General features: G+C 47.3%; 1 protein-coding gene across 3 annotated transcripts in view; it reads left to right on the forward strand.

Annotated features, from left to right (window-relative positions):
- TRPV1 (transient receptor potential cation channel subfamily V member 1) overlaps positions 1-27,473 on the forward strand; it is a 35,735-nt gene that overhangs the window by 4,862 nt on the left and 3,400 nt on the right. For 2 of the 3 annotated variants that reach the window (XM_045487696.1, XM_045487694.1), the window contains exons 2-16: positions 3,492-3,568; positions 7,417-7,736; positions 8,542-8,708; positions 8,786-8,938; positions 9,419-9,559; positions 9,707-10,005; positions 10,583-10,762; positions 12,754-12,912; positions 14,357-14,452; positions 16,141-16,211; positions 19,732-19,897; positions 20,328-20,394; positions 22,855-23,177; positions 24,600-24,727; positions 25,273-25,388. In XM_045487696.1, the coding sequence (XP_045343652.1) occupies positions 7,450-7,736; positions 8,542-8,708; positions 8,786-8,938; positions 9,419-9,559; positions 9,707-10,005; positions 10,583-10,762; positions 12,754-12,912; positions 14,357-14,452; positions 16,141-16,211; positions 19,732-19,897; positions 20,328-20,394; positions 22,855-23,177; positions 24,600-24,727; positions 25,273-25,388 (2,353 nt within the window). In that variant the 5' untranslated portion in view covers positions 3,492-3,568; positions 7,417-7,449. Of the gene's footprint in view, positions 1-3,491; positions 3,569-7,331; positions 7,737-8,541; positions 8,709-8,785; positions 8,939-9,418; positions 9,560-9,706; positions 10,006-10,582; positions 10,763-12,753; positions 12,913-14,356; positions 14,453-16,140; positions 16,212-19,731; positions 19,898-20,327; positions 20,395-22,854; positions 23,178-24,599; positions 24,728-25,272; positions 25,389-27,473 lie in introns of all 3 variants that reach the window. The other variant, XM_045487695.1, reaches the window with a different exon arrangement.

The raw sequence follows: 27,473 nt of genomic DNA on the forward strand, positions 1-27,473 counted from the left end.
AGCATCCACTGCTATTATCGTTGTCTTTGTGATCACATGCACTGGTTGCTGCAGGAAGGTGCGGGTCTAGATTTCTGTAGGGGTTTAGAGGTGAGCACTTTGGCTGGGCCCTTGGTGGAGAGGCTTTTTGGAAGAGGTGGAGTTGAATGATAGAGCCTCAGCATCCAAAGGTCCCACCTGCCACCTGGGCCTTAAAAGACAGGTCAAGTCGATGCATAGTGCAAGCACGTTGGGCAGAAAGAGGGCAGGGGAAGGGGGTGGAGGCAGGCACAGTTAGTATGGCTTGGGAGGAGATGTGTCCAGGTAACAGGAGGGGCTGGGCCACAGTGGGAGTGGAGACTGGGGTTGTCGGCTCAGGGTACCAAGCCGAGGGGTAGGGCCTTATTCTGTAAGGGGGCGCAGTCAGGAGGATATTCTAGGTCTGGGGATTGGGAGGTCATGAGTCAGGGTGCTGGGCACTTCTGGTGCCTCAGGTGAGAGGAAGTAGCTGCCAGCCACAGAGAGGGATCTATATGAGCCACAGAAACGTAGCCTGGACAGAACAGAGAAGGAGAGGCTGGAGATGACAAAGTATGTCAGACTTTGACATAAGAAAGTTGGTGCCTTAGGGGCGCCTGGGTGGCTCAGTCGGTTAAGCGTCCGACTTCAGCTTAGGTCATGAAATCGCGGTTTGTGAGTACAAGCCCCACGACGGGCTCTGTGTTGACAGCTCGGAGCCTGGAGCCTGCTTTGGATTCTGTGTTTCCTTCTGTCTCTTCCCCTCCCCCACTTGTATGCTGTCTCTCTCTATCAAAAATAAATATATGTAAAAAAAAATTTTTTTAAATGTTGGTGTCTGATAGGCAGTAATGTTGAGGGGAGGGAGTGTGGAGGGCTGAGGGGTTCATCTTGGGACATGCTGATGGGAAGGGGTTTGTGGTCTTTACCTGGAGTTTCCAGGAGAGCTCAGGGGAAAGGGTGGGGCTGGACCCCTGGATGAGGGAGTCCCTGGCTTGGGCATATCAGATGGGTCCTTGGAGGAGTGGGGGGTCTCAGAAAAGGGTAGGAGGAGATAAGGGTCCTTTTCCTGTGTATTGAGGAAAAGCTGTCAGGGAAGGAGGAGAAGGGCCAGGATTTCCCTGCAGCCCTCGCAGCGTGCATGGTGCCATGTAGACTCTGGGAGATGTTGTCAGTGCCCAATGGCTATGTTACAAAGGGGACACATTTAGTGACATGTGTTGTCCTCACTGGAGGCAGAAATCACCTTGGAAGCTAAGGGGACACCTCTGGTAGAGAAGTATAACCCTCCCCTTTCTTGGACGTTGCCCTGGGCTGGCCAGTTCTCTCAGTGCCTTTCTCAGATGTCTCCCACCCATGCCCCAGGGCTGCTGTGGCTGAGATCCGGACCCCCCGGCCCAGCCAGTGTGTGAGCCAGAGGCTGTCCCTAACACAGCATCAGCATATCGGTCTCCACACCGAGGTGTTCTCCGCAGCACCTCTGGCCCACACACATGGTTAGAAGGAACAGTGACCCTAGAGAACTTGTAGGTTGAGGGGTCACTGCTGGTGAGTTTTTAAAATATGTGTACCAGATGGTTATTCATGATTAAGAATGAATTCCATGGTCCAGTAATCCCACTTCTGGGTATATGCCCAAAAGAATCGAAAGCTGTGACTCAAAGAGATATTTGTACACCCATGTTCAGAGCAATATTCCACAGGCAAAAGTTGGAAGTAACCCAAGTGTCCATTGACTGATGAAGGGCTAAACAAAACATGGTCTACACATACAATGGCATATCGTACAACCTTATAAAGGGAGGAAATACTGTAGTATGCTACAAGATGGATGAATCTTGAGGACATTATGCTAAGTGAAACAAGCCAGTCACAAAAAGATAAATACTGCACGAATCCACTTCCATGATGGTCTTAGAATAATCAAATTCATAGAGACAGAATGTAGACTGGTTGCCAGAGGCCGGGGGAAGGGAGGAATGGGGAATTAGTGTTTAATAGGTATAGGGTTTCAGTTTCACAAGATGAAAACAGTTCCGGAGATGGATGGTGGTAACATTATAAATGTACTTAATGCTCCTGAATTGTACACTGAAAACTGGTTGAAATGGTATTTTTTCATGTTATAGGTATTTTACCAAAATTTCTCAAAAAAGGATGAATTCCAAGGTTCATTTAAAAATTTTTTTAACGTTTATTTTTATTTTTGAGACAGAGAGAGACAGAGTATGAACGGGGGAGGGGCAGAGAGAGAGAGGGAGACCCAGAATCGGAAGCAGGCTCCAGGCTCTGAGCTATCAGCCCAGAGCCCGACGTGGGGCTCGAACCCACAAACTGTGAGATCATGACCTGAGCCAAAGTCAGACATTTAGCCAACTGAGCCACCCAGGCGCCCAGCACAGATTTCTCATATGTAAAATGAGTATGCCCAGGGTTGTTGTGTGGCATGGGACAGTGGGTTTGTGCAGCTTCTCTGTAAACTGTAAAATGTCGTGCAGAGTCCACGAAGTGTCTGCACTTCAGTGTCTTGACTCAGGGGTCAACCTTGTGAGCTACTCCAAGGAGGGCTACGATGGGACTTTCCTGGCACATAGCTGCTCATTTCAGGCCACGTGGGGCCCCCGGCTTTTTGGAGTCCTATAGGGTTCCTACGGGCAGCTGCTGCCAGGATGGGTTCTGCAGGGCATTTCAGGTTGCAGACTGTATAGATGCTCAGAAGGACTTTGCAGCCTTTCTCAGCCATGTTCCAGGAGGGAATTATTCCTTACAGTATTGACTTTCCTCCTATGCTTTTACAATCATACTAAGAGAAGAAAATAGACACGGAAATAATTTTCTGTGTTTTGTGGTTCCATGAGGAATCCCAGTTGAGTAAGGCTGGGACCTGGCAGACCCAGAAGCCTCCACAATCCTTCACGAGGCTTCCACAGAGAATGAGAGGCCCAAGAGAGGCATGCATTTGTCCAAGGTTGCACAGAGTTGGCAAAGCCGTCATTCAAAACCAGGTTCCTGAATGTCAGGCCAGGACTGTGTGATGGGTGATGTGACCCTTTACATTCCTTCCACATTTTCAAACTGGAGCAGTTTCATGATGCTGGGTTTTACTTCTCTGGTTGTTTAGTTTTTTCCCCAGACCACCCTATCTGTAAGAGTGGTGGGTTTGAGAGGCCTGAGCAGTGGCCTCCTTTTTCTTGAGAGCTGAAGTCATGGCTCTGGCTGGCTCTGGGCTGTGTGTGGCTAAGTGCACTGCGGCCCTGGCATGGTGGGAGGAGGGGCAGCAGCTAAGTGGTTTCTGAAAAAGGGAAAAAATGATGGGAAAAGCTCTGGGATCCTCTGGGAATCAGAACCACGGCAACAGCAGCTGCTGCCATTGCTGGAAACATTTTCCTTGAGTGCCAGAGTGTACCCACAGCCCATCCCTGCCAGCGCTGAGTGACCGCGGCCCAGGGAGGGGCCACGGACCCTCACAGAGGCAACTCTTCTCCCCACACCAGTCCAGCTCTCCCTTCAAGTAACGAAGCCTTGGAGCTCGCCAGCACCTGCTGTGTCCGGGGTGCGCTGCATCTAGCTGGTGAGTCCTTTCTGTTGTTTGCTGGCCGGTGCCGATGCTAGCTTTTAGAATGGCACAGGGAGCTGTCAAAAACTGAGCCCTGCCTCTGTCCGCTTGGGTGACTATGAGCAGTTCAACTAGCCTCTCAGCACCTTAGTTACCCCATCTGAAAACTGGGGATAATAACAGTGGTTGCCTCAAAGGTCATGGTGACGCTGAAGTGAAGCTATAGCTGTGGTGCACTTAGCCTGGTCAATCGTAAACACTTGGCAAGTGACTGTGGAGGTTGCTATTGTCATCGTGTATGAGTTGCATCAGGGTCATCCTGGACCCTCCTCCTGGAGCAAAGAGGCCAGTGGTTTGTGGCTGGAGGTTTCGCCACATAGCTCCTTCCAGGCTGAAGGGGTGCTGGGTGGGGTGGCAGGAGTCCTGGGTTCTCACCCAGGCTCCACTCGCTCTCTGTTTTAGATAGGGTTCCTGTGGCTCTTCATCCATAGGCGGGGTAGCCCCCGGATCTCCGTCCCTCTTTAGGAAATGCTCAGGTAGGAATTTCTCTTTAGGAATGATCAGGGGTGGATCCTGGACCAGTTCCCAAGAGCCTGTAGGGAAGCTGGAGGCAGACAGATGCTTTGAGCAGAGAGGGAGCAGGAGAGCTGCGCCCCGGGATGTGTCACCTGGATTAGGAAGAAAAAGGGGGCTTCGCCCAGGTGGTGGGCAGTTTCCTTCCTGGCTCTGGAGTTGAGAAAGATCCAGAGGCCAAACCAAGTTTTGCTGAGCAGGGTCATTTTTTTCAGGACAGTCCTTTAGTCTCCATTGGTGGGTTTGTGAATCTTGCCTAAACCAGAACAGCCATCTCCATCAGACACCCCAAGTCATAGTTGGAAATTTCCCCCATCATCGTAGGACATTCAACTGTGATAGGTACCTTGCCACGGGGCTCATGTGCTAGACACACCCGGGCCTGGAAGTGGCAGACTATCTTGTCCCTGTCCACCCTGCAGCCCAGAGCAAATGGCCTCTCAGTCCCTGTCCTGCCCTCTGCTCTGGAAGAAGCTTAGTTTCCTGTAGGAAATCAAGTGTGAGGCATGCAGTGCAGATTTGGGGTTTGTTGACTGACCGAATGATGGTACTGTGTGGGCTGCTTCATGTTTATTGGGTTTGGTTAGATTTGGACCAGTCAGAGGGAGAGGCAAAAGGTGACACTGTGGAATGATTTGTGGGGGCCCCTGCTAATGGGTGCTCTGGTTGGGATATTAAGAATTGTGAGTCAGGCATCAGGTTTATTCTTGGTTTTGTGGCCAGTCCTACCAAGGGGAGATGCCCTGCGAGAGTCAGGCCCTGGCAGATGGCCTGGTTCCTACCTGTACTCCGTTTTGGCCTTTGAGCTTCCTGGGATGCTTGTTTGAGCAGGAAGGTGCTACAGGTTGGGGCTTCTGAGCAGAAGGGGGTTGTCCCTGCCTGCCTGGCCCCAGGGCTAGGGGACTTTGGGCTGGTCAGTTCCTCACCCTGGTGTGAAGTCCGGGGCTGAGTTTAATGGCTGAGAAGACCCCTGTGGTGGAGTGCTAGAGATACTCTGCAGTCAGGCTTCCGGGTATCAAATCCAGGTTCCACCTCATCCTAACTGTGGCCTCCAGCAACCACTGTGCCTGAGTTTCCCCATCTGTCAAATACTTACCTCTTGGAGATGTGAGAATGAAGTGAGCACATGTGAAGTGTTAGAATGGTACCCACCCTCGCACAGTACGTGCTCAAGCACGTCAGTTACTTTCGTTCTTACTAGCCTCCTGTGCCTTTTAATGGTAGCAGGCTCCACATAGTATGAACATAATAAGACGTCCTCTTCCGAAAGCGCACATGCGTGTTGGTGTTTATGCTTCTGAAGCTTCTCATGGCTTCCTACCATCCACACAATAAAGTCCAAATCCTGTTCCTTGACGTTCAAGGACAACAGCCATCTGGTTCTGCCCTGCTGCCTGTCCTCCAGGCCCCCTGGCTTCCTCTTCACCAGCTACTTTGGGATCCCCATCCTCTCCCCGGGCCCCAGATCAACCCTCCTCTCCTTCTAGGCCCAGATCCTCTGTCACCTTCTCCATGAAGCCTTCTTCAGGACCCTGGCCCCTCCTGTGATACCCCTGCCCCAGCCAGTGCCTGGTTTCTGTCTCAGATGGGGCCGAGTCCTCTCTGTGCCCCCAGCACAGGCCTGGGTACCCAGTAGGATTCAGTAGATGGCTGTTGAGTGATGGGATGAACAAATGGGTGAGTGGTTGGAAGGAGGATTCCCTGTGGCCAGGAACACTTCCTGCTGCAGGGTTTCCATCTGAGGGATAACCCAGAGAAAGACTCGAGCCCCCCTGAGAGGAACAGCAGGCAGGATGGAAAATGGGCCAGCAGTCAGCTGTCTGTCTTCTTCGCAGGGTGCAGAGTGGTGAGGCTGCCTCATTTATTTTTCCCCCAAGGACCTGGGCATCAGATAATAGCTGATCTACTGCCAAGGCCCAGCTGTGTGCTCTGAGTGTTCACTGCCTGAACTTGCACTTGAAAATGCAGGTTGTGAGCAGCTTCCCATTTCTTGACTGGCTATTTTTTAGAATCCAACCACTGCTGGAACATGAATCTCACTAACTTTCTTTGGAAATGGGAACAAGAAGGGTCTATATCTGATCTCTTTCATGTCCCCGACAGTGACCACAGCTTTATTTCATAGAGAGGGGGATCAGGCAAGTGCCCTGCTCAGGAAGAGGTCATAGGATGTGGGGGAGATAAGGCAGTGCCAGATAGAAATTGCTAGACTGCATAATGGATGGTGCTAACAGGGCCACGAAGGATGATGGACAACTGGGCCACTCTGGATGGGGAGGGAGCACGGCCAGTGTAGAGCCTGGGGGTGTGGAGGAGGCAGCATTAGTGTTGGACCCCAAAGGGAGGTGGCCTCTGAAAAGTGATAGGATTTGGGCATGAAGAAGAGAAGGAAAATGCCCCCCAAGTGGAGACACTGCAGAGGCAAAGGCCTCTGAGATGTGGGACAGCCCTGGGTACCAGGGAGTGGGGATGCCCTGCTGGATGGAGGGAGGAGTGGGACAGAAGGTTAGGAAGGGGGTGGAAGACACTATCAAAACAAGTTTACGGCCATATGTGCTAGTGCTAGCTGCCAGCTGAACACCACATGTTCAGGCCTGGAAGGCCTGCACCAGCCTCTAATCTCTTAAAGTTTAAAAATTCAGGGATGCTTGAAATTTCACAAAAATGACAAAAAAGTGCAAAAAGTCCCCACCAACTCAATAGTTGCAGCTGCCAGGTCGAAGAGCAAAAGCAGGCAAGCACGTGGCTGGTGACGGGGACACGTGGCACAAGAAGGCCTGTGCAGCATGGAGTGTGAGCATGTCAGTCTCTGCCGCTCACCCTGTTCACAGAGACACAGCCTGTTCTGCTCTTTGAGGCTGAGCCATTCTCATCACCGAGTCCCTCCCTCAATGCCCAGCCATTGACAGCCACTCCCATTGTTTCCTTTATTCTGATCTTGGAGGGAGGCAGAGCAGTAGTTATGATCCCACTTTGCAGATGAGGCAACTGAGGCCCAGAGAGGAGAGCAATCCATTCATGTCTTTCAGAGCCTTATGGCTTCAAGCTGGGGGACACATCCACCCTTGAGCCCAATGCCCATGGGGTTGCTAGGCCTGCTCACCCCTGGGGCCTCTGAGGTAGGAGGTATAGCACCCCTAGAAGCTTTAGTTCTTGGGGGCTAGGGCCAGCAGCTGTTGGATCTCTGGGGTGTCCTGCTTCACAGGGGCTTTTGCAAGGAGGGCAGATGGGGGCTAGAGTTGTGGAGTCCTCAAGCTGGGCACACACCTGATCTTGGTGGCTGCCTGCAGGCTGCCTCTCAGGCCACAACGGATCTGACAAGGATGAAGAAATGGGGGAGCTCAGACTCAGGGGAGTCTGAGGAGCCACCCCAAGAGGACTCCTGCTCAGACCCCCTGGATGGAGACCCTAACTCCAGGCCAGCTCCAGCCAAACCCCACATCTTCCCCACGGCCAAGAGCCGCAGTCGACTTTTTGGGAAATGCGACTCGGAGGAAGCTTCTCCTATGGACTGCTCTTACGAGGAAGGCCAGCTAGCCTCCTGCCCAGCCATCACCGTCAGCCCTGTTGTCATCATCCAGAAGCATGAGGATGGCCTCACCTGTGACAGGTAAGCTGCATCTGGAGCCTGAGCCCCTCCCCACCAGGAGCCCAACTGGCTCTGCCAGCTGAGGCCCCAGCTATGGAGATACCATGTGTTCCTCTAGCTTATGGGCTGAAGGTCATAGAGCCGGGGAACTGGGGAGGCTTCACAAATCGTCTGGTCCAGCATCTGCACTCCTAGGAGCCTCAGGACACATGGTCATGGATGCTGGCCTATCTGCTGATCTTAGCTGCAGGCTGATCTCTAGGTTTCCAGGCCTCAAATGCTCACCAGCCCCAAACACTTAGACTCTAAGTTGAAAACCTCAGGGCCAGGATGCTTTTTAGAGAGTGCAGAACAGTTCCAGTGACAAGCCCAAGGGCCCTCTTGCTTCCTCCAAGGCAGGTGAGGGAGGTACATGGGCCGGCTGACCTCCAGGCCAGTGTGAAGACACTTTTTCACTTAACAGGAACCGTCCAAACTGCTGCAACTCCCCGCCTCCAGCCCCCTCCGGGCTACTGCCCCCAGAGCCGCAGCTCCTGAGTAGGCAGAGAAGTGAGTGGCTTGGGTGTTGGAGGAAGCGGTGGCAGCAAAGACTTTCTAGATGGTGCCTACAGGCAGGGTGGGGACAGAGTGTGGACACATGCACCCCATCGTTCCCTGTTAACATCAGTTTCCTGGACGGTCATCTAGACTGAGGGATGGGTTTTATATCATGTTTTTTCACCTTTTGGTTTACCCTGGGATTTAGTCATGCTCCCTGACAAGCTCTGGAGGCCCCAGGGCTGAAGGGAAATCAGAGCAGGAGATGAAGGTGTTTTCTGGCCTGCAGGCAGTCTTCCCAGGACTCTGCTCCTGCTGGGTCTGAGAAGAACCTCAAGCTGTATGATCGCAGGAAGATCTTTGAAGCCGTCGCTCAGAATAACTGTGAGGAGCTGCAGAGTCTGCTGCTCTTCCTGCAGAAGAGCCAGAAGCACCTCATGGACAGCGAGTTCAAAGGTGGCCTCTGCAGGGCTGGGCTCCTGGGTGGGGCCTCAGCTGTCATGCACTGCTCTGACCCTCACTTTGTCTTGCAGACCCAGAGACCGGGAAGACCTGTCTGCTGAAAGCCATGCTCAACCTGCACGATGGGCAGAATGATACCATTCCCCTGCTCCTGGAGATTGCCCGGCAGACGGACAGCCTGAAGGAGTTTGTCAATGCCAGTTACACAGACAGCTACTACAAGGGTGAGGAGGGGGACGGGGTTTGGCATGACTCTGTGCACAAGCACAGCTGGAGCCAGGTGGCATGTCTGGGCAAGCCTCTGAGCTTCGTACTCCCTGTACCAGCCACTGCGTTGACATCTCCTGGTCCTGGGGGGGTCCTTGCCTCCCCCACCTGCTGGACTTGTTTTCTCCTGGTGCTGAGGGTCCCATCCTCCCCTCTGTGGACTCGGTGTTCTTTGCTTCCAGAAGCCATGGCTACTCTCCCTGCTACTGTTCCTTGACCTTGGGCAGTTTTGACTATTCCACGTCATGGTCTGGTGTTCCCTGGGGCTCTCTACTTCTGCCTCAGGGACTCTCTAGGCCCCCTTTGGGCATTCTGGCCTGCTCCCCTCTTGTATGGGGGAGTCACCTGGCATTTTCTGCCCAGATCTTCCCCCTGCACCTATCTAAGCACCCCCACAGGACTGTGAGTACAAAGCCAACAGCACACACCCTCCACAGGCCAGACGGCCCTGCACATTGCCATTGAGAGGCGGAACATGGCACTAGTGACCCTCCTAGTGGAGAACGGGGCAGACGTCCAGGCTGCAGCCAACGGGGACTTCTTTAAGAAAACCAAAGGGCGGCCCGGCTTCTACTTTGGTAGGGAGACCATGGGGTAGACCCTTGGATTTTTGACAATTGCCAAGGGGAGGTTTAGGGTGGAGAGAGAGGGATTTGGAGGCTGGGTGGTCCAGGGACCAAGCCAATCTATTCCTGAGGCCCATCATATGCCTGTGTTGGCCACAGGTGAGCTGCCCCTCTCCTTGGCTGCATGTACCAACCAGCTGGGCATCGTGAAGTTCCTGCTGCAGAACTCTTGGCAGCCAGCAGACATCAGTGCCCGGGACTCGGTGGGCAACACAGTGCTGCATGCGCTGGTGGAGGTGGCCGACAACACAGCCGACAACACTAAGTTTGTGACGAGCATGTACAATGAGATTCTGATCCTGGGGGCCAAGCTCCACCCTACACTGAAGCTGGAGGAGCTCACCAACAAGAAGGGGCTGACGCCACTGGCTCTGGCTGCCAGGAGTGGGAAGATTGGGGTAGGGGGAAGGCTTCAGGCCTAGGCAGGGAGTGTGACTTTAGATGGTGGTGTTGGAGGGACGGTCTGCCTTGCTGCATGCCTGGCATCACCATCACGCAGAGCTCTGCTACTGTGACACTAGCCTGTAGGGGTAGGGCAGGGGGTGTTAGAGGAAGCCAGAGGAATTGTGAGATGCTGAGCAGAAGCCAGCATCGCACCTGACTGTTTCTCATTTCTACCTGTGAGCATCACTAGCCAGACACAGATAGGGGGGACGGGGGGTGCTAGGGCCTGGGGATAGGAGTGTGTTGAGCCAAGGGTGAAACTGTTGTGATCAAGTGTGATCAGCCAGGTGTGATCAGGCAATGGGTCTGATGTGGCCGCAGCTGGGGTCTGAGGCAGTGGGCAGGTTGATCTTGATGGTGGTCGGGAGGCTGCTGGATGGAGGTGAGGACTCTCCTAGGGCTTGGGTAGAGTCTCCAACTGAGCTAGGAAGCAGACTTATTCCTGAGGCAGAGTTGGTAGCCTGGTGGAGACGCATCTTGTGGTTGGGGCTCCAGGATGGTCTCTAACAGGCTCTTGTATCCCCATGGCAGGTCTTGGCCTATATTCTTCAGAGGGAGATCCAGGAGCCCGAGTGCAGGCACCTGTCCAGGAAGTTCACCGAGTGGGCCTATGGGCCTGTGCACTCCTCACTCTACGACCTGTCCTGCGTCGACACTTGTGAGAAGAACTCGGTGCTAGAAGTGATCGCCTACAGCAGCAGTGACACCCCCGTGAGTGGTCCGGGGTGGGACTCAGCCAGGGTGGGCTTCTTGTCTCACTGCACCCCCCAGCCTCCACCCCAGCCCCTCGATCCAGCTCTGCCTGTCTTCTCATCACTGAAAGCCTGCTGTGTGGGGTCTAGGCCCAGAAGCTTCATCTCCCCATTTGTTCCCACTGAATGTTTTCCTTCATCATACAATGTACAATGATATTCCCATAAAAGCGTAAATATTTCAGATATACACAGACAAAAACAACCTTCTTTTTATACCATATAAAAACATGTAGCTTTATTTTGTTTATATAAATGGGATCAAACTATGCAAAATGTAAAACAACCAGTTTTTTTACTTACTGGTGTGTCTTGTAGATAATTTTATATCAGAGTAGGTATGGATCTGCTTCATTAAAAAAAACCCACGCAGTGTTCTGTAGGAGGGCTGGGGATAAATGTCCATTGGAGGACATTTGAGTTATATCCAGTTTTCTGCTCTTTCAGTACTGCGAGCCACTTAGCATGGGTTTGAGAATTTTTCTAGGATGCCTGGAAATGGGATTGCTAAATCAAAAAGTATGTATGTTTTAGCATTTTAATAACTACAGCCAAGTTGTCCTCCACAGACTCCATCAGTGCATTTGCCCCCACCAGTGGGAAAATCTGCCCATGCCCTTGCCACCCTGGATATTATCAGTCTTTTCTCAAAAACTGGTTTAAGTTCTTGGGGCCTGAAATGCTATCTTATTGATGTCTTAATCCTCACTTTCTTGGCTAATATGAGGTGAATAATTTTCTCATGTATTTACCTGGCCATTCATATTTCCTTGGTAGATTTCCTATTCATTGTCCTTGGCCACCTCTTCCACTGAACTGTTTGCCCCATTCCTCTTTGTTTCTAGGTTCTCTTAGTATGGAGTGAATCCATCCTTTCTCTATTGCATATATTGCAAATATTTTATTTTTTCGTCTGCCTCTTGTCTTCTAACTTCAGTCAATGCATCGTTTGCTTATGAAAGGTTTTCAGTTTGAGAGCCAAATTAGTCTTTTTCTTTTATGACTTCTGTGACTTTTATCTTGCTTTCTAAGTCCTTTTCCACTATAAGGTTATATAATATCCTTCAATATTTTTGTTTAGCTCCTTTGTAGTTATTTTACGTTTGTCTCTTTAATTTGTCTGGAATTTATTTTTGTGTAGGGGTGAGGTAGGCATCTTACTTAATTATTTTGTTTCCACATGAGGGTCCCAGGGCCACTAAATGAAAAGCCTGTCCTACCCCCACTGCTTTGAAAGGCTACTTTCCCTGTCTGTTCTTTCTAAGGTATACCTGCCCCCGAGGCAGCCCCAGGGGCTAGGCTGGAGTTTGTGCTGGTGAGGAGGCTACCACAGTATCTTACAGGGCAGAGGCTGTGTTTACAGGGGCAAAGTCTAGTGGGGAAGAGAGGTCTAGACTGCTTTGCTGTGCCCCGCCAGCCTTTACCTGGGCTGCCATGCTGGATCAGGGCGTTGGATTCAGAATCCTGAATGGAGTGTCCCCAGAGGGCTGGCCCATGTAGGAAACGGCTTCAAAAAGGCTGAGGTGTTTGGCCTAGAGAGGAGAGGGCTCTGGGGCCACACTGCCATTTTCATGTCTTGGAAGGCTCTCTCAGGCAGAAATGCAATACTGGGGTCCCTGAGTGCAGAACTGGGACAACTGGTGGAAAGCAGAGAAGTAAGACCAACTTTACTCCAGAGAATTGATCTTCCTGACAGTTAGCATTTCTCCCCAGGCTGCTCAAGGCAGTGAGGAGCTTCCCATCCCAAAGGCACTGAAGAAAACATTGAACCGGGACCTTACTGGGGGAGCTAGAGCTTGGGCTGGGGGTTGGGTCGATGACCTGCAAAAGAGGATGATTTTGGCTTGTCCATCTTAGGAATATACTGGAACTTCAACAGAGATCTCTTGGATATGAGATTTTGTCATTCCTGACTGGGGAGTGAGCCTCACCTCTCTCTGCTCCCCTTAGAATCGCCACGACATGCTTTTGGTGGAACCGCTGAACCGACTCCTGCAGGACAAGTGGGACAGATTTGTCAAGCGCATCTTCTACTTCAACTTCTTCGTCTACTGCTTGTATATGATCATCTTCACCACAGCAGCCTACTACAGGCCTGTGGATGGCTTGGTGCGGCCTGAGGCTTGGGGACTGGGGAGAGGGATGGGCATTTCTAGAAGACCCCCGAGACCCAGGCCCAGGCCAGGCCCTGGACTCCTTCCCAGCTCACCGGAGACATGGAAGGATCACCCAGAGCTCCTCATGTCCCTGTACACAGCCCTCCATGTCTCAGGTTGTCCTGGCAACACTCCCTCCCCCTTCTCAGTCCCTCCTGTGGTCTCCTGGTTCTGTGAGGCTGAGTGTGTGGTCTACGAGGTCCCTGATGGCTGAGGAGGGGCAACAGGTTAGAAAAGATGCAGGAACTAGGGCTCTAGAAGCAGCTCTTCCCTCAGTTGGCTGTCTGTAGGGTCATGAGCTGGCGTGAGCCCTGAGCCTATTGCCATCCCACTGGCCTGCCCACTTTTGTTCATTCATTCACTCATTGTTCCCTGGACATCTACTTTTGAGCATTTCTTCTCTGCTAGGCCCTGGGCCATCCATCAAATCGGCTTGAGACCAGACTTCTTCCTCTACCAAGAGCCATGGACTCCTTTGAGTTACTAAATTGAATCCTTTCCATTCAATACCCAAGCACCTAATTTGCTGCCTTTGTTTCCAGGGTGCCTTGCTTATAAATGTGATTTAAAACCCCACTTCCTAGTTAGGTGAAACCTGACTTCTATCCACCTAGTAAGGCCATTTAACGATTTCATTTTATGAGAAAAGAGAAATGTGCTAATAAGACAAGCTAGTGAGGCAGTGTTTATGAAACATCAATGGCAAGCAAAAGGAAACCCACCCCAGGAATGTATCCGAGACACAAGGATGACACACATGTGTGTGGGACATCTCACCTCCACCATCCAGGGAAACCTCAACAGTCATGGGACACCAGGGGTTCACCATGGGCTGTGGGAGCAGCAGGAAGCATATGGCATTAGCATCTGTAAGAGTGTCTCCACCTATGCCATCTACCTCCTCCCATAGGTGCTCCTGGCTGGACAGTGTCTGGGAAGGAGCACAGCACTGTAAGGATGCTCTGCTTGGCACCTAAAAGATGCCACTTTGGGAATCAGCTCCCACAGAAGGGCCTCCTTGCAGGTGTCCCCAATAATGCACTGTCTTTAATGATGCCTCTCTCCTGATGGAGGCTGAGCCTCTTGGGCAGCCCAGCTCTTTTTTTTTTTTTTTAATGTTTATTTATTTTTGACATAAAGTGAGTGTGTGAGTGGGGGAGGGGCAGAGAGAGAAGGAGACAGAGGATCTGAAGCAGACTCTGTGCTGACAGCAGAGAGCTGGATGTGGGGCTTGAACTCATGAACTGTGATGTCATGACCTGAGCCAAAGTCGGACACTTAACCAACTGAGCCACCCACACGCCCCCAGGGGTGGGCTCTTAATCACAGGGCTTGGTAAATGCTTGTTGAGTGAATGAATGAGTGAATCGAGTCACTAACTTCTCTGCACCTTGCAGCCTCCCTATAAGCTGAAACACACTGTTGGGGACTATTTCCGAGTCACTGGCGAGATTCTTTCTGTATCAGGAGGAGTCTACTTTTTTTTCCGAGGGGTAAGCATTCCTTCCCACACTGTGAGTTTCCATTATCACCAAAACAAAAAGCCAAGAGACTCACTCATTGCTCACTCACTCTTTACTTCAGGGGAGAGATGCCCAGGTGAAGATGAGGCATTCGTGCCCAGTGGGTTTCCGCAGACTCAGGACAGTTCGAAGTGTTCAGAGACAGATAGTCAGGACTTTCCACTGGACATACAGTTGACCCTTGAACACTGCAGGGGTTAGGAGCACCAACTTCTCACACAATCGAAAGTCAGCTTATAACATTTGACTGCCCCCAAATTTAACTACCAGTAGCCTACTGTTGATTGGAAGCCTTACTGATAACATAAACAGTCAATTAACACGTATTTTGTATGATACATGTATTGCACACTATATTCTTACCATAAAGTAAGAGAAAATAAGAAAATCATAAGGAAGAGAAAATACATTTACAGTACTGTACTGTATTTATATAAAAAACTGCATATAAGTGGACCCTCACAGTTCAAAACTATGTTGTTCAAGGGTCAACTGTAATGTTTAATTATGAAGTAGAGTGGAAGTCTCTTAAGTGACAGGATCATGACTGGTGGTTATTTAATTAAAACCATCTGTTAAAGCTCAAAACAAAGAAATCTACACATATACTGGAATCATTTTATTTTACCTGAAAACTCATACATGTACATTCCTTGGCCATTTTTCTAATATATGAACAGTCTTTTCTTTGAAATTGGAACCACTGTTACATATACAAGTAATTGGAGATTATGGTGATTTTTCCCTGTTAACATTTTTTTTTATTAAAAAAAATTTTTTAATGTTTTATTTTCTGAGAGAGAGAGATAGACAGAATATGAGCAGGGGAGGGATAGAGAACAGGGGAGACACAGAATTCAAAGCAGTCTCCTGTCAGCACAGAGCCCGATGCAGGGCTTGAACCCATGAACTGTGAGATCATGACCTGAGCTGCAGTTGGATGCTCAACCGACTGAGCCACCCAGGCGCCCCTCCCTTAATCTTTTTGATCTAAGCTACACCTGATTTTTTTTTTTTTTTTTAGTGACTTACCTTTAAGGAATCTTTCCAAATCATTGGATGCTGTCTTCACAGAAACAACTGTCTTTTTATTTTTGTACTCATATTTTATAATAAGATACAAAGCCACAGTAACAAGTGCAGTCTTGATGACAAGGATTAACTGCGGGAAGGAGCAAAGTGTGTGGGTGTCCTGGAGAGGGTCTCCTAGCCACCAGCCCTCACTGTGGGCGTCAGTCAGAATGTTTTCAGGGAGTGGAGAGCACTGGCTAATCTGGTGACTTAGTTCAGTGGAGGCTGCTTAAAGAATTTTTACTATACTGCATAGTTCTTGAAGAAAACTAGGGGAAAATGCACAAATTAGAAAGAAGAAAAGAAATTGCTCAATCTCATCATTCAAACACAGCAATTAATAATATTTTGGTGCTTTTCCTTCCTGTCTTTATTTCTACCTAGAGTTGTAATTCCACTCTCTATTTTTAACAGTCTCTCCTGACTGAGTCACGTAATGTTACCCTGTGAACCTGACCCTCGCCGTTCTACCCTTTTCAGAACCTCTGCTTTGATGCATTTGTTCCATCGTCGGCCATTTAGGAGCATTGCAAGTACACTGATCATTTCACCTTTCCTGGCTTCTTACTCCGTCTATTTGTTTGCAGATTCAATATTTCCTGCAGAGGCGGCCATCTCTGAAGACCTTGTTTGTGGACAGCTACAGTGAGATGCTTTTGTAAGTGATGCTTTGACTCTTATGACTTGATAGCAGACGGTATCTTTTGGCCCAGTCCTAAAGTTATAGCCATCAGTTCTCACCCATCCTCTCACCTATGCTAAGCCTGGAACATAGTAGGACCTCACAAATGTGTTGAATGAATGACAGAAGGCCCTCAATACATGTGTGGATGAATACTGAAGCTCTACTGTGTGTCATATACGCACCAGGTGTTAGGAAATGACATACATGGGCTCATGTGGCTTAAAGTCTGAGTTACAGTCTGAATACCCTTGGTCATTTTTTTTCATGCGTTTGTCCAACCATCTGGTAGTCACTGAGTTGGCATTGGAATACTGAGATGAAATAGATATGATTCCTGTCTTCAAGGAGTTTCCGATCCTTGGGGTAGTGTTTCTCAACCTTGGCACCATGGACATTTTGGACTGGATGATTCTTTGCTATGGGGGCTGTCCTATGCATTGTAGAATGTTTAGCAGCATCCCAGGCCTCTACCTGCTAGCTGCCAGTAGCACTCTCTCTGTCCCCCATTCTTGATGACCAAAAATGTATCTAGATATTGCCAAATGTCCCCGACTTGGGGAGGCACAAAGTCACCCAAGACTGAGAATCATTGCTTTAGGGGGAGACAGATAAGCAAAAACCATAGTTATAGAACAACATGGATGTCACCAGGACCCTCCTTCCTTCACAAAATAAGCTGGAACCTTACGAAATTTCCTTGGAGGACCCAGGATACACAAAGGGGGTTTTCAGATGGGGGTGGGTTCTCCTGGGATTTGTACTAAGGACTTAACTCTGATCCCCAAGTTTCCATCATTCCTGAGGCCTCTCTATTCCTGGCAAATGAAAGGAGTTGATTTCTTATCCTATTGTAGCTAGCTTGTCCCCATGTGTTTACCATAATCTTCAGATACTTGCACTTTAACTCCAAAGGGCTGGGTCTATAGGGTTAGTGCAATGCTGGTTTGCTTTACTAAGAGAAACAATGTTCTCCTACATAGCATTGTGCCAATAAACTTGATTCTATTCCTAGGAGGACTTACTGCAGGCAGGTTAGAAACGGATTTTATTTTACTTTTTCAAAGCTACTCATGCCCACGGGTAAACATTGAAGAGTACTAAAACGCTTACAGCCAGTATATGAATTCCTCATCTTAAACCTTCCCATCTTGTAATTCTGCTTCCCAGGGACAATCACTTTTCATTCTTGCAGCTCTTTCTTCTGATGTTTTCTCACCTGGTGGATGAGGATTTAGCATCCTTTTACTTCCTTCCCCTCTGCTTCTGCTCCTCTAGCCTCCCAATATAGTTTGAAGTAATTTTTGTTTTAGTTGGTATTGAGTAATTTATGTTATGTCTCTACAAGTAGTATTCACAGTTGAGCTTCATAATATACTGTACTTCCACCAAGTAAAATTGGGGGGAGTAAAATTTATTTGAAATCTGGCATGCCTGAGAATATTTCTACTATACCTTCACATTTTATTGATATCTTGATTGGGTATAAAAAATTTTTTTAAATTGAAGATATTTCTCCATTGCTTCCCTGCTTCCAGTATTATAGATGACAAGTCCAAAACTATTCTGATTCTGGATCCTCTTTTAATACCTGGTTTGGTTTTTCTCTTTGTAAATCTGTGGTATCTTCTGTTTGTTTCTAGTGTTCTGAAACTTAATGATATGTCTTGATTGGATTTGTTTTTATCCAATGTTCTGGGTACTTGGTGGGCTCTTTCAATCTGGAAATTTATGTCCTTTATTTTGGGGATATTTTCTTGAATTATTTCTTATGATATGTATATTGAACCTCCTGACTTAGTCCTGAACCAGTTCTTATATCTTCTCACTTGTGTTCTCTTTATCTTTGGCTATTCTTTCTCGGAAGTTCAAATCAACTTTAATTTCTACCCCTTCTATTGAGTTTATTACTTTTGATACCACGTTTTAATTTCTGTGTGTTCCTTATCTATAGCACTCTATTCTTGTTTCATTGATGCAATATCTTCTTTTATCTCTCTAAGACTATTGAAATAAAATTTTAAAATAAAATAAATTTTCTTCTTTTTGCATAGGCTTTATTTTCTCTAAGTTGTTGTTTCCCATTTTCTTGTTTTGCTCTATCTTTCATATTAGAAGATACCTGGAAATTTTTTGTTTTCTGGAAATTTTTTATATCTGCTCATGAGTAAGAGTGGAGGACTGAAAAGCTTGCTGGGAGCTCTTAATGTATGAATGGGGCTTATCAATTTTGAGCTTCACTATAAACTAGTCTAGGTTAAGCTATTTATTGGCAAACATCCAAAGTTAGTCGATTGCATCTTTTCAGTCTTCTGCCTGGAGGAAAGAAGTCTGGCTGCTAGCTTTCTGAGAACTGAGTGGAGAAGAGGGCTTTCTCTAATCTGTATTATATAAAAATCACATAATCTGCTTTTGGTAAAATACCAATGCTTTCACTGTTGTTTGATGAAAGTGGGTCCAAAGATCCTCTCCTTTGTCTTCTTCAGAGACAAAACCTCCACTCTTCCTTATTTTAGGTCTCTTCATCTCCTTTCTGGAGGTCTCTAACCCTTTTGAGGCTCCTTGGTTAAAAGAGCTGATTCTCAGCTTTCCCCACTACAGATTTGGATTTGGGTCTGCTAAGTCAGTTTCTGTTTGTCTGCTGCTTGCCAAATGCATATGTGGGGGCTCCATTTGCCACCCAAGGTAACTCTACCTATTTCAACTGGTGTCAGTTCTTTTTTTAGCCAAGGTTCTGAAAATACAGAGGAATAGTTTTCCTTTGCAGCAGAATTCCAATTGATGAGCCAGTTTATTGACATCAGTTTTCAGTAGACTCACATCATCACAGTGGTGTTTTTTTGCTTGGTTCTTTCACAGAAATGGGAAGTGAGGTTGTCAGCGTGGTCGACAGTATAAATGTAGCTGGGGGTACTTTTGAGAGGAGGCTATGATGAACAAGGAGACCTGGGCTGAATATGTAAAGAAAGGACCACTGGGCAGACTCTGTCATAGGATCATCAGATTTACTACACCTTATCCATGGATCCTACTTGGGCAGCCCCCACCAGACCAAGTTGCCGAGGAACATCTTTCCTGGCTCTTCTCCTGAGTTTGATGGTATGGCCAGCAGACTCCACCTGTGATTTTTCAGGAGAGCATGGCCTGTACCTCCTCACTGCTAAAGCAATGTTTCCCAGACTTTTTTCATTATTGCCTTTTTAGACATTTTTTCCTAATTGCCCCTCCCATGAAATCTAATACCACAAATATACTGTAGAGTTGTCCATGCAATGCATTTCTATTTGTGCTTTCTACAAAAAGAGAGTAAGATTTTGTACTCCCATAACCAACTTTTCCCCCCTTGGGGATGCTATTACTCCTACTGAGAATCACGGGCTAAAGGAGACAGGACAGTCAACCCTAGCTCCCGCAACAGCCTGTTGTCTGTGCTTCTGAGGGGGTGCCAGGCCTCCTGGGTGCTCTTAGACAGAGCTTCCTATCCCTCCACCCTCAGCTTTGTGCAGTCACTGTTCATGCTGGGGACCGTGGTGCTGTACTTCTGCCACCACAAGGAGTACGTGGCCTCCATGGTGTTCTCCCTGGCCATGGGCTGGACCAACATGCTCTACTACACCCGCGGCTTCCAGCAGATGGGCATCTATGCTGTTATGATTGAGAAGGTGGGTGCCAGCATCCAAGCAGGTTCTCCGTAGAACCTGTTTACCTCATGGGTATGTGGGACATGGTCTACAAAATCTGTCCATCCTCTGTAATGTCTGGAGAGGTGCTGGTTTAGTTCAGCACCCACTTTCCCAGATAATTCCTCAAGATTCAGGCCATCTGGTCTTGACCTGGGTTTGGGGGCTCCCCTGAAACTTGACCCCCTACGTACCAGGCCCTGCTCTCCCACCAGAACAAAGGCCATGGTGGGAGAAGCTGTGGATGACTTCCTTATGACACTGGAGCTGAAAACCACCAAACCAGACCCTCCTGCATGTTCTCCAGTTCTACTTAGGCTCAAGATTAATCCCAGGCTGACATAGTCATGACATTTCCCTTGGCCGGCCTGGGGACTGGACTTGGTTCTGACAAGCCTGCTCTCTCCTGCAGATGATCCTGAGAGACCTGTGTCGCTTCATGTTTGTCTACCTTGTTTTCTTGTTCGGGTTTTCCACAGGTAATGGGCTTGGTCAGGGCTGGTGGCGGGCAGAGCTCCGGCTACCCTCAGCTTCCTGAGGTCTCTGCAGGGGCTGGGTGGGGAGAGGCCCACTGGGGTGTGTATCTGCAGGTGACAGAGTGGATGGATAAAGAACACACAGAAATGAGCAGGAGAACCTGGAAATGTGATTCATAAAATATTGTAAACAATTTTAGAGGTATGAAGTGCTGCTTGCCTACAGTATAGCTGCATTTTGGCTTAGTTTTTATTTTATTTTTATTTTATTTATTTATTTATTTATTTAGGGTTTTTTTTTTAGTTTTTTTAAGTTTTTATTTTGATATTATTTCAGATTTTCAGAAAAATTGCAAGAACAGTACAAATAACTTTTCTGTACATATTACCCACCATCCCCAAATTTTATCACATTTTAAAATCACTTTCCCTTCTACACACACACACACACACACACCACTTAAAAAAAAGAGTAAGCTACAGACATGATCAACCCTTTACCACTGGATAAAGCCTGCATTTCCTAAAAACAAGGATATTTTCTTACATAAACAATGTATAATGATCAGAATAAGGAAATAAACATCAATACAGTACTATTAACTAATTTACCAGCCTTATTCAGATTTCACCAATTTTCCTAATAATGTCTTTTGTAGAAATAAAAATCCCAGATCATGCATTATATTCAGTTGTCATGCCTCTTTAGTTTCCTTTAATCTGGAGTGCTTCCTCAATCTTTCCTTGTTTTTTTGACCTTAGCATTTTTAATGAGTAAAGGCTAGTTTTTTACAATGTCTCTCAATTTGGGTTTGTCTGATGTTTCCTCAAAATTAGATCCAGGTGTGCATTTTTGGTCAGACTATGGAGGAAGTAATGTGTGTCTTCCTCCGTGCATTGTATCAGGGCTTCCGTAACGTTTGTTTAGCCCTTGTCTGGTGGTGTTAACTTTAATTACTTGGTTTTGATGGGTGTGATAAGTAATTTGTGAGGAGATGTTTTGAGACTAGGTAAATATCCTGTTTCTCATCACACTTTCAACCGGTAATTTTAGCATCCACTGATGATTCTCACCTGAATCACTTAATCCTAATGGTTGCCAAATGATGATTTTCTAACCCTGTCATTCCTTCTACATTTATTCACTGGCATTCTATTATAGGGAAGAGCTTTCCATTCTCTTACACTCATTTATTATTTATGTCAGTGTGGCCTCACAGATTCTTTTCTGTTTTTGTTTCATTTTTCATGGAATCTCACTTTGTTAAATGGGTTATAATCTTACTGTCACCATCTTGATGCTGAGATTGTCTGAGAAATCATCTTTGGGAGCCTCTTCAAGCTGGCTCCTGTGCCCTTCTGACACATCCACAGAATTTCTGGGCACCTGGCTCTGCTTTGATCCTTGTCTGAGTTCTGCAATTACATGGTTCACATGTATACCCTCTCCTTCCCCCTCCCCACAGCCTGTTTTGGAATCTCTGTCTTGGAGTTATGGACAGCTTTGACTAGGAGCTTTGATTGATAGGGATGCGTGTGGGCTCTGGCACCCTGTGTGAAGGTCCTGGTCTATCAGTACCCACAGGAAGGGACTTGGCCAAATGGGTTAATGGATACTGGATGTGCAGTAACCATGGGCACAACAACTACAGAAGCTCTCAGGCTCCAGACTACATTTTGCAAAGAAAAGTGTAGAATGCAGCAAGAGACCATTCTGCTCTGAGCTGCTTAGTCTCCATCATTCTGGAACGTGCTGGCTTTGGGGCACCCTCTAAGGGGGACAGGAAGACAAGGGTGACTGAGAAGCTGGGTGTGGATCCAGGACTGATACGTAAAGTTAGACAGGTTGTGCACTGTACAAAGGCAGCTAGATTCACATTGTATATGTACATTTGCATATTTCTTAAAACATTTTTTCCCCTAGCAGATGATGATAAAGTTCTTATTGTAACAAAACAGTATACAGTTGACCCCTGAACAAAATGGGAGCTAGGGGCACCAATTCCCTGCATAGTCAAAAATCTGCAAATAACTTTTGACTCCCCCAAAACTTAACTACTAATAGCCTACTGTTGACCAGAAGCCTTACCACATATTTTGTATGTTATATGTATTATATACTGTATTCTTATAATAAAGTAAGCTAGAGAAAAGAAAATGTTATTAAGGAAATCATACAGAAAATACATTTACAACTATGCTGAATTTATCAGAAAAAAACCTGTGTATAAGTGGACTCTTGCAGTTCAAACCTATGTTGTTCAATGGTCAACTGTACTATGACGGTTTGCTGATAGTTCTGAAGAAGAGGGTTTTTTTTTTCTTTTTTAAATTCACACAAAATTGCCATATGGCGAGCAGCATTCTTACTGCAGACACATCCTGGGAGATGGGGCGCATCTGTTGGGGGGGGTCTGTCTTGGCTTCCATCCAGTTGCACCTGTCCCCGCCCCTGCCCTGTAGCGGTGGTGACACTGATTGAGGATGGGAAGAATAATTCTGTGCCGGCTGAGTCCACATTGCACAGGTGGCGAGGGCCTGGCTGCCGGCCACCCGACAGCTCCTACAACAGCCTGTACTCCACGTGTCTGGAGCTCTTCAAGTTCACCATTGGTATGGGCGACCTGGAGTTCACCGAGAACTATGACTTCAAGGCTGTCTTCATCATCTTGCTGCTGGCCTACGTGATTCTCACCTATATCCTCCTGCTCAACATGCTCATCGCCCTCATGGGTGAGACCGTCAACAAGATCGCGCAGGAGAGCAAAAACATCTGGAAGCTACAGGTGGGTCGGTGGGTGGGGTGTGCACAGCGGGAGGGCACTGGCTGTTCTGTCGCTGCTTAACACAGCGGGGGTGTATGAGCCCCTGCAGGGTTTGAGGAAGGGCAGAGAGCCCAGCCAGGCCTGGGGAATCAAGCAGAAGCATCTCTCCCAGTTGACTCCTTTCTGGCCCCTCTTTCGGGGTTTCCCTGCTACGCATCACCAGCTGGTATTCACAGACACTGTGTTTACTGTGACTGGGCAGTGCCCAGGAGAAGGAAACGGAAGGCTCAGCCCCATGGGATGCCCACCTCACAAGAGCTTGGTCTAGGGTGGGCCCCAGAGACCAGACTTGGGGGGAGCAGCTAAAATGGGGTTGATCCTGACAGTTACGTTTTTGAGCCACCTGGTTCTTAATCTGCCTTCCCACCTAATAATAAAAGCATCGTTCTAATTATTAAGTAGCAGTGACTCTATACCAGGTACTGTTCTAAGTGTTTTATATGCTCTCAGTTAATCCTCACAGCAATGCTGTCAAGTGGCTACAATTACTATCTCCATTTTTGTGTAAAGGCACTGAGGCATTGAGCACTTAGGCATCTGTGTCCAAGGTAACTGCGATCTTCCTCAACTTACAGAGGAATGACGTCCCAATAAACCCACTGTAATTTGAAAATGCATTTATTACACCTAACCTACTGAATGTCACAGCTTAGCCCAGCCTACCTTAAATGTGCTTAGAACACTTAACATTAGCTTACCATCGGGCAAACTCATCTAACACAAAACCTATTTTATAATAAAGTGTTGGCTATCTCATGAAATTTGTTGACTACTATAATAAAAGTGAGAAACAGAATAGTTGTATGGGTACAGAGTGATTGTAAGTGTACTGGTTGTTAGCCCCTGTGATCCCATTGCTGACCGGGAACTCCTGGCATCACGAGAAAGGATTGTATCATTTATTGCTAGCCTGGGAAAAGATGCACGTTCAAAACTCCAAGTATGGCTTCTACTGAATGCACACTGCTTTTGCACCATCATAAAGTTGAAGATCATTAAGTTGAACCATCATAAGTTGGGGACTGTCTGTAGTAAGTAGCAGTTAGGATTCAAGTCAAACTGTCTCATCGTGAGGCCCTGTTCTTTACTACACTATCTGCCCCTCTGTGAGTAGGGAAGTCTGGGGTGAGACACTCTACATCACTCATGGGAGGCCCTGCCCTAACCCCAACCTGGCAGGCACCTCAGTGCCTGGACAGGTCTGGGCCGGATGCGCTGAGCTTGGAGTGTGCACCTGTTGGGCTATGGAAACAAGCCTGGTATGGAAGGCACTAGAGGTCCAGCTTGGGGGCACTGGGGCTGGGAGAAACTCTGGAGAGGTTGGTCTTGGAAGCTAGCCCCTGGACAAGCCTCTGCCCCTCAGCCCTTTGTGTCTTCCCACAGAGAGCCATCACCATCCTGGACACGGAGAAGAGCTTCCTTAAGTGTATGAGGAAGGCCTTCCGCTCAGGCAAGCTGTTGCAAGTGGGGTACACACCTGATGGCAAGGATGACTACAGGTGGTGTTTCAGGTAATGTTCAGGCAGGAATCAAACTGAGGGAGCTCAAGGGCTTAGCTAGATATCAGGGATCCACCCAGAGCCAGCTATGGGCACAGAGGCCATTCTAGGGCTTTCTGGGCATAGGGGACTCAGCCACCTGCAGCCAGCTGTGGATACAGAAGCCTTCCTCAGGGCCTCTTGGGACCAGTCATGTGCATAGGGGACTCTCCCAAGGTCAGCTGTAGTTAGGTAAAGGGCTATCCCAAGGCTGAGCTGTGGGCATAGGAGACCTACTGGAAAATGAGGTGTCCAAAAGGGGTCATCCAATGATCAGAGTCAGAACCAGGAATCCAATATTTAAAGTCCTTGGGCCTCATGATATGGTCAGAGAATACAGCTTTGGGGGTGGTGTCCAAAACACAGGCCCTTTTCAGCCTTCCCCTTACCGGCTATGTCTCCCTATCCTGCTCTATGGGCTTCTTGGGATTGGCCTGTGGCACCAAGCCCTCAACCGGGAAGATAGGCATGGCTTTTAGGCCATCAGCTCCCAGCTCCCTTGTCTCCTTGCCCTGCAGGGTGGATGAGGTCAACTGGACCACCTGGAACACCAATGTGGGCATCATCAATGAAGACCCGGGCAACTGTGAGGGCATCAAGCGCACCCTGAGCTTCTCTCTGCGCTCAGGCAGAGGTGAGGTGTGAGGGAAGGGTGCTGTAGCACAGAGGTGGCCTGATGATGGGCAGGTGAAGCCTTGGGGTTCCTTGTTCCTTGGAGGCCTTCTTCACCCCGCAACCTGAGCCCCTTCGGCTCAGGTCTGATCTCACTGTTTGTGAGTTTGAGCTCAGAGCCTGGAGCCCACTTCAGATTCTGTGTCTCCCTCCTCTCTCTGTCACCCTCTCCTGTTCACACTGTCTCTCTCTCTCTCTCTCTCTCTCTCTCAAAAGTAAATAAACATTAAAAAAAAAAAAAGAATGAAGCAAACCTAGTTTTTATTGAACACATTTTGAGTTATAACTACAATTTTGCACTAATTCTTTGTTTTTAGATTTTAGAAAATTGTGGTAAAATATATGTAACACAAAAGTTACCATTTTTAAGTGTTCAATTCATTGGTGTTAATTACATCCACAATGTTGTGCAGACTTCACCACTATTTACAAAACCTTTTCATTATTTCAAACAGAAACTCTCTACCTATGGAACAATTACTCCTGTTTTTCCCTCTGTCTCTATTCTACTTTCTGTCTCAGTAATATTCCATTGTATGTATATACCATGTTTTATTTATCCACTCATCTGTTGATTGACATTAGGATCGTTTCCACTTTTTTGGCTATTGTGAATAATGCTGTGAACATTGGTGTCCAAGATTCTGTTTGACTCCCTGCCTTCAATTCTTTTGGAATTAAACTGCTGGGTCATATGGTAATTCTGTGTTTAGCTTTTTAAGGAATGCCAAACTATGTTCTATAGCAGCTGCATTATTGTACATTCCCACCAGCAATACATGAGGGTTCCACATCCTCACCAACAATTGCTATTTTCTGGGTTTTTGTGGTGGTATATTGGTTGTCCTCGCCACCTTACTGGATGTGAAGTAGTCAAAATGTCCATTTCATTCTCATGTTTGAAGACTATCTTCATTGAATAAAGAATTCTGGGTTAACAGATATTTTTCCTCTTTTTTTAAAAAAGTTTTTTCCAACACTACTTTTCTCCACTGGTCTCCATTGTTTCTGATGGAAAGTAGCTCATTATTTGCATTACTATATGTAATATGTCTTTTTTTCTCTGGCTGTTTTCAAAATATTCTCTTCATCTTTGGTTTTCAGCAGTTTGACTAAGACGTGCTCAGGTTTGGTTTCCTTTGGTTTTATCCTGTTTGGCGTTTGCCTGAGATTCTTCAATCTGTATGTCAGTGTTTCATCAAATTGGGAAACCATATATATTTTGCTTCACTCTCCCTGTCTTCTTTTTTGGGGACCCCAGTTGCATGTATTTTTGATTACTTTATATTACCCCATAGGTTTCTGAGATTTTGGTCATGTTTCCTTAATTTTTTCTGTTTCTCAAATTTGATAAGTTTGATCTGTCTTCAAGTTTACTGATACTCTACTCAGCCATCTCCAAACTGCTATTAAGCTCATCCAGTGACTATTACATTTCAAGTATTGTGCTGTTGGTTTTTAAATTTCTATTTAGTTATTTTTTTTTGTAGTTTTCATTTCTTTTCTGAGATTCTCTAGTGTCCTCTCATCAAGACCATATTTTCCTTTTTTTTTTTTTTTTTTTTGAACATACTCATAATAGCTGATTTAAGTTATCTGCCTGCTAAATCCAACATCTGGGCCATCTTGGAGTCAGTTTCTATTGACTGCTTTTTCTTCCCCCTTACTGTGAGTCACATTTCCTTGTTTCTTTGCATGTCTAGTGACTTTTAATTGTATACTGGGAATTATGGATAATATGTTGTAGAGACTCTGGGTTGAATTTTTTTTTAACAATTTTTTTTAATGTTTATTTTTCACAGAGAGAGAGAGAGAGAGAGAGAGAGAGAGAGACAGAGCATGAGTGGGGGAGGGGCAGAGAGAGAGGGAGACACAGAATCCGAAGCAGGCTCCAAGCTCTGAGCTGTCAGCACAGAGCCTGACGTGGGGCTCGAACTCACAAACCGTGAGATCATGATCTGGGCTGAAGTCGGACGCTCAACCGACTGAGCCATACAGGTGCCCCGAATTTTTGTTTTAATTGGCAGTTCAATTATTGATGATGAAT

The sequence above is a fragment of the Leopardus geoffroyi genome, chromosome E1 (assembly GCF_018350155.1).
Source record: "Leopardus geoffroyi isolate Oge1 chromosome E1, O.geoffroyi_Oge1_pat1.0, whole genome shotgun sequence".
In the NCBI taxonomy this organism is placed as follows: Eukaryota; Metazoa; Chordata; class Mammalia; order Carnivora; family Felidae; genus Leopardus; species Leopardus geoffroyi.